Consider the following 11168-nt stretch of genomic DNA (forward strand, 5'->3'; position numbering starts at 1 on the left):
GACCCATAGCAACTCTATACAGGGCTTCCGAGGAGCTGGTGAGCTTGAAGCGCCAACCTTGCAGTTCAAACGGCTTTGCAGTCTGGCGCATTAACCCATAGCGCCACACCAGGACTCTATACATATATCTGTCTATATCTATCTATCTATCTATCTATCTATCTATCTATCTATCTATCTATCTACAGCCTTGGGGAAAAAAACAACTGAAAGTGGAAAAAGGAGAAAAATTTCAATACAAAATTTCAGTTATGATTGTGAAATTCTGCTTTAAACTATCCTCATGTGAGGTAGCTCCAGTTCCCAGAAGCAAAATGGCATGTTAATGAACCATGCCAGTCAAAGAATGGAAGTTCCAGAAGAAATCACAGAGTATGCACAGTTTTTATTTTTGAACAACAGAAAAAAAGCAAAATGTCTTTTGCAAATTAAAATGATTATTTCTTGTTTGTTATATTTTAGTAACTCTAAAAGGAGTCCTGGTATGTGGGCTAATGTATCAGACTGCAAAGTCATTTGAACTGCAAGGTGGTCGGTCAAGCTTACCAGCTGCTCCATGGAAACCTTATACAGGGTTGCTATGGGTCAGAATTGACTCGACAGCACTTAATAACAACAACAACAAACAGTTAAAAAAGCTTAATATTAAAAAGTTTTAGTTTAGTAATAATTCACTTAATTTTACAAACGGGGGACCAAGCATATAAATGTAAACAACTTACATGATTTTATTCATGAAGAGTTACTTCTAATGTTTTGCTTCATATCTTGTTGCTAAGTGCTGTCAGGTCAGTTCCAACTCATAGTGATCCTGCATAGGGTTTCTGAGGAGTGATTGATGAGTCTGAATTGCCAACCTTGTAGTTTAAACCAACCTTTCAGTCCAGTGCTTATCATGTTGCTGTTGTTAAGTGCTGTCAAGTCAGTTCTGACTCATAGCAACACTGTATAGGGTTTCTGAAGAGTGGATGGTAGATTTGAGCCACCAAACTTGTGGTTCAAACTTACCTTGTGGCCCCAGCACATTATCCTGCAGCGCCACACCAGGACTCCTATACCATGCTGCATATCATAAGACAGCCTTATTTAAAACTTCTCATCAATTAATTTTATGTTTTGTTTATAATACAAATGCAAGATTTTGCTAAACCTAGATGATAAAACTTTTAAATCAACTTGCTATTCTCAAATTTGATCTATATAAGTAATATCAGTTATACTTCACATCCTTATTCTGAATAACTCTGAGTAATCTGTTTCTTGGTGTTGGACTCGTGCTAATTATAGGATGGAAATGTCAATGAAGGAAGAGAGTCTACTGGTTCATACAACTTAAATCTCTACATTTATGAAAATTACATGAGAATCAGGAATATCAACTCTCAACTCAGAATTATGTAATTTTTTATACCACACTGTTTAATCTTAAATGAAACTGCAAGTAACATTTTAACTGCCACTTAAAACCCTAGTCCTATAGTTTGTACGTATGTCAGAAAGTCTTCCTTAAGACTCAAGTATTGAATGCGGAGTGAGCATGAGGTTCATGGACACTCTAAGTTAAAATGCACACCTTCAAGTGAAATACTTGTTAGAGATAAGAGAAAGAAATATGAAAAGAAGTACTAAAAGAGAAAAAACCTCATCGCACTCACAATTTTGCCTAGGTGTACAAAAAAACAAAAACAGGACTTCTAGGTAGGCTATCCAGGAAAATCTGACTACCTACTAACAGCAATACCTAGGCTATTTCTAAAAAACTTTATTAAGTTATTTTCTAAAATAATTGATACAAGGCTTTTAATATATGCTTTTTCTGTAGTAACCAGACAGACTAGATAAGAGTATTTTTGCTCAAGTGATCACGAATCAAAGTAGTTCATGCCTCCTTTGCCATGAGAGCAGAAAAACTGGATAATGTCCGGTTACTATTCCTGAACATTTGACTCAAGATTTCACAGAAGAATCCTGATCAAAAGGTAGAAAATACAAAATGGAATTTGAAAGTTACATGGAGTCCGGACTCCCTACTACGGAGGTTGGATGCTGGTTTAAATATGACCTGAGATAATATTTAAACCTTAAACCAAAAACATCCTCTGAAGTCTTCTTAAAAACAAACAATAGTTTAGCTTAACTAGCAAACACTTAGTTAAGAACTAAGCTCTTTTAAGAACTATCTATATGGGATCACATTGACAAAGCAACTTGAAAGATCAGTTAGGAACCTCAGGGGCAATGAGGTATGTTAACGGGAGAGAAACAAGTAAGAAAAGGAAGGTGAGAATGGTTGTACAACTTGATGAATGCAATCCAATCCATGTCACTGAATTGTACAAGTAGAAATAGATGAATTGGTGTAAGCTTTGCTGTGTACATTTTAAACAACAACTAAATACATTAAAAAAATAAAAAAAAAAAGAACGAAAGGAGTTCAAAGTCCTTTCTTCTGTATGAAACAATTTATACATGTTCCGTATGATCCCTAAGTACAAGGGGTAAAGGATCTGTTCCATAGTCTGGAAACTTTTACTTGAGAAAGACAGGACTACAGTTTGTTTTTAACAATGTGTCTTAGAAATAGTGACATTAATATTCAGAGTATTTTATAGGAAATTCATAGCACAATGTCTCTTCAAGAAGTTTTGGGAAAATTGTATAATCTCTTAATCCCATTTTCTACAAACTTTTTGAAGACCCTCGTACAATTTCCTGAAACCCTGCATAGGGAAACAAACATTTAAGTCCATAAATTACAGTTACTGACATTTTGCTGCAAGAAAGTCTCACTAATGAATGAAAGGAAGGTAAGTCTAAATATAGGTCCATCAAGATATGAACACTGCTGACACTTTTCAGGGCACATTTTAACACAGGGTCGCTATGAGTCAGTACTGACTCTATGGCACCTAACAACAACAACAACAAAATAGAAGTAATCTAGTCCCACATTCCTCTGCGGATCTCTCTTCCCACCAAGAACCTCCAATATTGCAGAAAGGTAGTTACTTCCTTACTCCCTGTGACCCAAATTCTGCACCTCATGGAAAGTTCCTATTTTGAAGTCAAACTCCAAGTAACGCAGGTACAATCAGTGTCCTGCTTGGAAGCTGACTTTTAACAGAAATCACACACCACAAAGGAAGCTGTGCTAAATAATCAGTTTACAAGGGACTGTGGATCCATCTGTGCAAACACTGCAGCAGGCATACTGAGGGTCCATACCTTTTCTGAGAAAGCAGTGAAGGTCATGGCGTGGGTCATCAATGACTCACCGAAAGTCAACCTCTCAGCTTTGCTCATGTTCTTCAAGGAGACACCAAAAACTAATTCATGGTCATAGCTGTAAAAAAAACAATGGTACAAAATAAAGGGAGGGAACAGTCATGAAGGAAAACTGGCTTCTGTTGTAAAAGGAACACTGAAGAAACTGAATGGGCTCAAGAACTCCTTTTCAATAAATATGGGCTACAACTCCACCTCTTCAGAAAGAATAGGGTAGTTGTGGTGTTTGTGTGCTGTGGAGTCGGTTCCAACTCAGAGCTACTCTGTTTAGGGTTTCCAAGGCTATAAATCTTTACGTTTCGGTAACAGAAAGCCTCATCTTTCTTCCATGGAGCAACAAGTAAATTCGAACTACTGAGCCTACAATGAGCAGCCCAGCTCATAATCCACTACGCTACCAGGGCTCCTTCTCAGAAAGAATTATGACGCATGCAAAATCTAGTTTCTAAATGGGGTTCCATTCTCTGTATGTTACAAGAGTAAATGTAAAAAGATTAAACAAAAATTCTTCATATCAAAAAGCTGACAAGTTTGCACTGTCATTTTAGCCATAAAGCCTTTAAAAGAACGTCAACAAACAATGAAAACCATTTTTGAATTAACTTCTTTCAAAAATGGTATCTTCTGATCTGGTAGAAGTACCCAGTTTCTGAATTCATTTAGACCACTGCTGATGGTGATATTTAAGCAAACAATACCCAAAATATCAGAGAATACTTTCAAACTTGAAAAAAAAAAACCCTCATCAATTCTTTTAGTAGATTTCTTTTCCCTGTTAACCTTCAAGATACTTACTCAACTTCCTACAAGTCCTGGTGTGGTGCTGTGGGTTAATGTGCTAGACTGCAATGTCATTTAAACCACAAGGTCAGCGGTTCAAGCTCACCAACCACTCCTTGGAAACCCTATACAGCTATGGGTTGGAACCGACTTAACAGCACTTAACAACAACAACAACCTTAAAGTAGTATACTTAAACAATCAAACTGTCTTGTATGATTTAGATCGAAAAGTGCTCTCAACATCATAAAAAATCAGGAGAACTACTTTAAAGTAAGCACACAAATCAGTCCCTATTGTCATGAAGACTTAAAATATGTAAGGCACCAAAGTAAAACAGGAAATTTACATAGTATCAAATAGCAAACAGGAGCTCTGGGAAACTTCATTACATCCCAAATGCACTGAGCAGATTTATGCAGTATCAATTACTTTTGCATGTATCTTTTTCATATAGGAAAATTTTTTTAAGGACATACAAAGATTTCAACTCAGATATGAAACAGGATCCTAACTTGCCAGGTTAGCGCATTTAGGTAGTAGAGTTTCTACTTTAAGCCCTTAAACATTACAGGATGGAGAGAAAGAGACCCGTCCTTAGGCCAACCTTAATTTTTAGATGAACTTCAACAATCATTTCATATCAAGAGTGCATTCCAACATCAACAACCCAGAAATGACTTTCTATTTTAAATTTCTTGCACTCACACATTCATGTCACTGAGGCCCAGCTTGCCATTGAAGTGTTTTCCAACATCACAGCCAAACCACACAGCCTAGAAATAGAGGGGAAAAGAAGAAAGTCAACATATACTCTATCTTCTTATACATCAAAGATGTTAAAGAAGAGGTTTTAACCCCAATGGAGAAGACACAAAAATAATACTAACCTCTCCATCTTTGATGGAGGCAGCAACCATTTTTTTCAAGAAGTCAACAGGCTGGTTGTTATATAGAGTTTTTCTCCCTCCAACCATATTGCTTAAGTAGTCTACTGTGTAAAGCTTGTTGTACTTGTGCTGGGGCCGAGGGTCATTCACTAAACAGATCTATTGAGATAAAGAATATGCCAATTAGAACATAAAACCAAAAATGTCAATCAAGATACATACCTCTACTTTAGGTTCAAACAACTGCATTGAGCTTACTGTCCATGCTTCAAGAAAAAGTTCTATAATCACACTATTGCACAACAAAGAAACCAAAGACAGTACAAAACATGTTAATAAGTGCAAGGGCAAATTAATTTATTCTTAACTGTTCAGAACACATGTGGGAACTGTACCTACCTACCAGTGGTAAGAATTACTCCAAAACTAATTCTGAAAAATCGTAAGCACCAAGTAAGTCAAATGGAGATCTCATCACTATATGGTCTCTGTTCTCAAGTTACGAGACAGCTCAACAGCCAGCAATACCTCAACAGAGCTGCTGGGATTTCAATCACAAAGTAAAAGTCATTGCACGGAACAGAGTCAAGAAGCCAATAAACGAATGAGGCTCCAGTCATCTTGCTAAGTAAGGAAAACTTGAAGGAAGCAGGAAAAACTAGGATAGGACACTGCTCCCTTCTCTGAGAGAGTCCCCACAGGGGTTCACAGTACAGAGGTGCAATGGACACATTAGAAACATCCAACATGCTTCTATTGTCTTTGTATCTGAGAATGAATTTAGGCTCAAATCAGGAAGCACTTGGGAAGTGAACTTGCCTAAGAGTTATAAAACTCTAAAAAGGAACGTTGGGGAAAAGTGGTAGATATTCATATGACAAACTTTATTAGGTGTTGATACCTCAAACTTTATTAGGTATAAAATACCTCAAGTGAAAGAGGAAAACAAGTTTGCTTAGTGTCTACTTTGATGGTCAAACAAGTTAACCCAGAACTCTTCTATCCCTCCCTGTAGCCAATAGGCGTTTGAAAGTAAGCGGCAAGCAGCGGCCAATGCCCGACTCCAACCTTATCTTCCATATTGAAGAGTGGCTTGACATGTTCCCTATAAAACTCCAAGGGTGTTATGGGGCCAATCTTCTGATAATTTTTATCTTTGTCTCGATACTCCCAGGTGAATGTCTCTGGTGGGTTACCCAAACAGATGCACACCACTCGGAATATCTGGAATAGAAAAGGAGAGCAGATGAACAAATGGTGAGTGGTTAAGTGGTATTCTTTACGTTGTCCCTTTCTCCAAGCTTGGGAAACAAAAATTTAGTGGCTAAACCCAAGCCAGAAATTTCATAGGAAAAAAAATATCACTCAAAATTAGAAGGCTAATGTCCATTATTTGGTTATCAATCAATTTGTGAGTTCTCAAATAAACACTCTGAACAATGCAATTTTGAAATGTTAATATTTACTGCTTAGTATCTGCCCTGCAAATGAAACTTCCTTAGCCAAGAAACCACCCACTACTGATGCCTATCAAGATCTGGGTTGCTGCTCTGTTTATTATTTTCGGAGTGACAAATAATGATATAATTTATAAATAGATTTATTTTCCTTTGTGCATCTAGGTTTTCCTTTGATTGTGATAGGAGTTTCTACTCACTGAAAAGTTAGTAACTTTTCAGTTGGAATATGGGTGACAATGCCTGTTAGTATTATTAGAAAAATAGTAACTTTTAGAAGTAAGGCATCATTATTTTGGATTGTGAGACCATAACACATTTTCAAATTATGCTAATATTCAAGTTAGCCTGAAATAATCCAAAGATATATCACTCTAGTTTTATAGAAAGACAAAAATAGAAGGATAAAGAAAAACCTTCTAAAACGTGACTATAAAAAGTACTTTCTCTCCTGTAGCAACTTTGAATATGTTCCTTCTTTCCCTGATCAATTACTACCATGCGCCAATCTTATCACTTATTACCTGCATTATTTATTACATTCAAAAGAAATGGATTTTACATTTATTAACTGTGCTTATTTTGTACTGGAGAATATACATCTGCAAAGTTCACTTAATTCTCTTAACACTTTCTTAAGGTATTAATTCCTCCCCCTTTTTTTTCCACACGGGGAGACTGAGAGTTTAAAAACTTAAGTGACCGACTAAAGGTCACATAGAAATGATAGAACCATGATCTGAACTGAGATCATACACCTAAAAAAACCATTCTGCTCCACAGGTATGAGGTTTAAATGGGGGAATATTAATGAATGTCTACAGGACTGTACTATAATCTTTGAAAACCTCATTTCTTAATCCTCTCAATAGAGGCAACAGATAGTATTTCCATTTTATAGGTAAGATAGCCAAGGCTCAGGGAAATAAATAGCTTCCCTGAAATCACATAGCCAATAAATGGCAAAATTAGGACTCGAACTCATATCTCACTTCAATGCTGTTTCCATGATACCATGAATAAAACACTGATCATTTATTGTAACTTTCTAAGGAGTGCTGGTGATGCTGTAGGATAAGCACTGGACTACTAACCACAAAGAAGGCAGTTCAAACCAACTAGCTGCTCCATGGGTGTAAGAGGAGGCTTTCTAATCCCATAAAGATTTATAGTCTTGGAAACCCTGTATAGGACTGACTTGAGTTGAAATTGACTCGATGGCAATGGGTGGGTGGGTAACTTTCTTGATTTCATGTAACTTTTCTCTTCCAAAGATATACACTGAAAGATAAGGACCAGCCATAGATACTTTGTGTACCTGACAGCATCTAGCATAGTGCTAGCCATGGGATCTGTATCTAAAGGTGGATCTGATTACTGTTCTACACCATCCACTCTCAACACCATTACAGGAAAAGTAGCTTTAGAAGCACCAGTTTTTTCATGTCTTCCTATCAGTGTCCACAAGTCCAAACTCCATGACTTGATTTTTTCTTTTCACTGATCCACAGCATGATGATGATGGTGATGTGCCATGGAGTCAGTTCCGACTCATAGCGACCCTGTACAGGGTTTCCGAGGCTGTAAATCTTTATGGGAGCAGAAAGCCTCATCTATCTCCTGCGGAACCACTGGTAGTTTTGAACTGCTGACCTTGAGGTTAGCAGCCTGACTTGTAACCACTACGACCTTGCAATCCAGGCTTTGCAGTCTGACACATTAATCCACAGTGCCACCACAGGACTCAGAAACCCACTAAGGGGTCACTATAAGTCAGAACAACTTAACAATACCAAACAATCATAAAATATATTTACAGTTGTATATATATCCATGTAGCCCCCATTCAGATGAATACATATAACAATTTCAGAGCCTAAATTTCCTTTGGAACCTGTTGCAGTAAATAGTCTCCAACTTCTCCAAGGAAACCACCATTTTGGTTTTTATAATCACTGATTAATTTTGTCTGTTCCTAAACATCATATGAATGATATAATACAGCATATTTTCTTTTTGACCCAAGCCATGGTATTTTCAATAGCCTCATATGCATGCAAAAGTTGGAAAATGAATAAGGAAGCTTGTAGAATTGATGCATTTGAGTTATGGTGTTAGAGATGAATATTAAAAGTACCACGGACTGCCAGAACAAAGAAATCTGTGTTGGAAGAAGTACAGCCAGATGCTCCTTATAAGCCAGATGCTGAGACTCTTGTCTCTCATACTTCAGACATGTTATCAGGAAGGACCAGTTCCTGGAGAAGGACAAACTTGGTAAAATGAAGGGTCAGTGAAAAAGAAAAAGAACTCCTATGAAATGGATTGGCACAGTGACAACAGCAATGTGCTCAAACATAACAACTGAGGAGGCAGCAGGATTGGACAGTGTTTTGTTCTGTTGGGCATAAAGTCACTATGAGTTGGAATCCACTTGACAACACCTAACAACACCATCTCCCCCCACCCCATGTGCTTCCTTGCTACTTCTTCTTTTTATTGGGGCAAAATATACATAGCAAAAATTTCCATTTTAGCCATTATTAAGTATAGACTTCAGGGATATTAATTACATTCACAATGTTGTGCTGGCATTACCATTATCCATTTCCAAAAGTTTCTCATCGCCTTTAATAGAAACTTAGTCCTTTTAGTAAGAACTTTACTTTTCTTTCCTTTCCTTGGGCCAGCTTCTTTTAACCACTAATACACTTCTGACTATGTATTTACTTATTCTAGATACGTTACATACAATGTTTCTCCCTTTGTGTCTGATTTATTTCATTCAACAAATTTCAAGGTTCATCCATATCAATGAGTGTTAGAACCCTACCTGTCTTTATGGCTGAATAATACTCCATTGTCTACATATACTGCATTTTCAAAATCCATTCATCACTTGGTTGTTTCCAAACAATGTAATTAATGCCGTGAACAAGTACCTGTGTGAGCCCTTGCTTTCAAGTCTCTTGAGTATATAACTAGAAGTAACTGTTGGGTCATATGGTAATTCAAGGTTTAACTTCGAAGAATGGCCAAACTGTTTTCCAAAGTGGCTGCATCATTTTACATCTCCACCAGCAACGCGTAACAGTTCCCATTTCTCAACATTCTCACCAACGTTTGTTATTTTTTATTTTTCTGGTAATAGCCATCCTAGTGGGGATGAAGTGGCATATCTCACTGTGGTTTTAAAAGCATTTCCCTAATGACTAATATTGTGAAACATTTTTCCATGTTCTTATTGGCCATTTATAGACCTATTCAAGCACTTTGTATATCTTTGAGTTGACTATCCTTTCATTTTTAAGTTGTAGGAGTTCTTTATATATTCTAGATAGCAAACCCATATCTGACATATGAATGATTCCCAAATATTTTCTTGACATACAAAAATTTTTCATTCTTATGAATTCCAATGTGTCTGTTTTTCCTTTTGTTTCTTGTGTTCTTGATGTTACAACTAAAAAGTCATTGTCAGAACAGCATATTCTGTTTTATTTCTGGCTCCCATTCCTAAATCAGTAATTTATTCCTTATTGCTATGTAAGTACTCCACTGTGTAAATATAATACAATTTATCCATTTGCCTGTTGATGGATATGTGTGTTGTTTCCAGTTTGGGATTATGTTGAATAAAGCTGCTAAGAACATATTTCTACAAATGGTGGTGTGCTATGGTTGGTTTCGCCTCATAGCATCCCTGCGTAGGGTTTCGGAGGTTATAATCCTCACAGGAACAAAAAGCCTCATCTTTCTCCCACAGAATGTCTGGTAGTTTCGAACTGCTGACCTTCAGGTTGGCAGCCCGATTTGTAACCACTACGCTATCAGAGCACTTGTGCAAGGAGCTCTAGTGTGTCTGTGAATAAGCACTGGACTACTAACTGCAAGATCAGCAATTTAAACCCAACAGATAATCTCAGAAACCCTATACAGAGTCGCTATGAGTTGGAATCAACTCAATGACACAGTAACAGCAATGTAAGAGTTCCAAGTAAGAGCTGGCATTAGTTTTAGTTTTAGCCATTTCAGTAGGTATGTAATGGCATCTTGATGTGGCTTTAAACTGTATTTCCTTGATACAGAGTTTGGATTTCAAGACTATAGCTTCACCCTTGCCTAGTTGTCAAACTGTATTTCCTATCATAGACCCTGCACCCAAGTAAGACTTTTCTGTCTCTTGTTACTATGTGCTGAATGCACTCAGTTCACTCCAATTTTATTCCCATGTTTTAAAGCTCACTGTTGTCCAAAAAACCTTCACTAATTATTCCAGCTCACAATGATAACTCCCTTTTTTGAACATTTTTGGCATAAAAATTCAACATTTGATTCCACAATGCCATTTATATTTCTATAATGTCTCTCCAGCTAGACTTAATCTACTAGGGAGGACAGGAACCAGGTTTTCGATATCTTCCTCATTCCTTACACATTCTAGAAGCAATACACTAAAAACAAGTTTCTTAAATCAGTCGTCTTTGACCAGTGATTAGTGTAAAATTTGGATTTACGAGTTCAAACTGAGTTTCACCTTTCTTTAAAAACATCCCAGATAGTTTTCTACATCTGGTTTGGTGAGCAGAATCTAGAGTCTTAAAAGTCTACAAGTGGAAGAGTCAAAAAAAAAAAAAACCTAAAGACTCCCATTTACAAATGGAAGATGAAGAGGTATAAGAGCTGAACAGAAAATTTCAAAGGTCAGCTTGAGAAGACGAAGTCAAATATTACAACACAATGTGCAAAGATCTGG

The 11168-nt window shown here is 36.9% G+C and overlaps 1 protein-coding gene across 1 annotated transcript in view; it reads right to left on the reverse strand.

Moving 5' to 3' along the window:
• The window catches only part of BLMH (bleomycin hydrolase), a 68950-nt gene that overhangs the window by 29652 nt on the left and 28130 nt on the right, over positions 1–11168 (reverse strand). Inside the window, exons 7-10 of the mRNA XM_006863199.1 lie at positions 6024–6179; positions 4956–5114; positions 4774–4841; positions 3226–3343 (exon numbers count right to left, since the gene is read on the reverse strand). Of these exons, the coding sequence (XP_006863261.1) occupies positions 3226–3343; positions 4774–4841; positions 4956–5114; positions 6024–6179 (501 nt within the window). The remainder of the gene's footprint in view (positions 1–3225; positions 3344–4773; positions 4842–4955; positions 5115–6023; positions 6180–11168) is intronic.

Source organism: Chrysochloris asiatica, unplaced genomic scaffold (assembly GCF_000296735.1).
Source record: "Chrysochloris asiatica unplaced genomic scaffold, ChrAsi1.0 scaffold00054, whole genome shotgun sequence".
NCBI lineage: Eukaryota > Metazoa > Chordata > Mammalia > Afrosoricida > Chrysochloridae > Chrysochloris > Chrysochloris asiatica.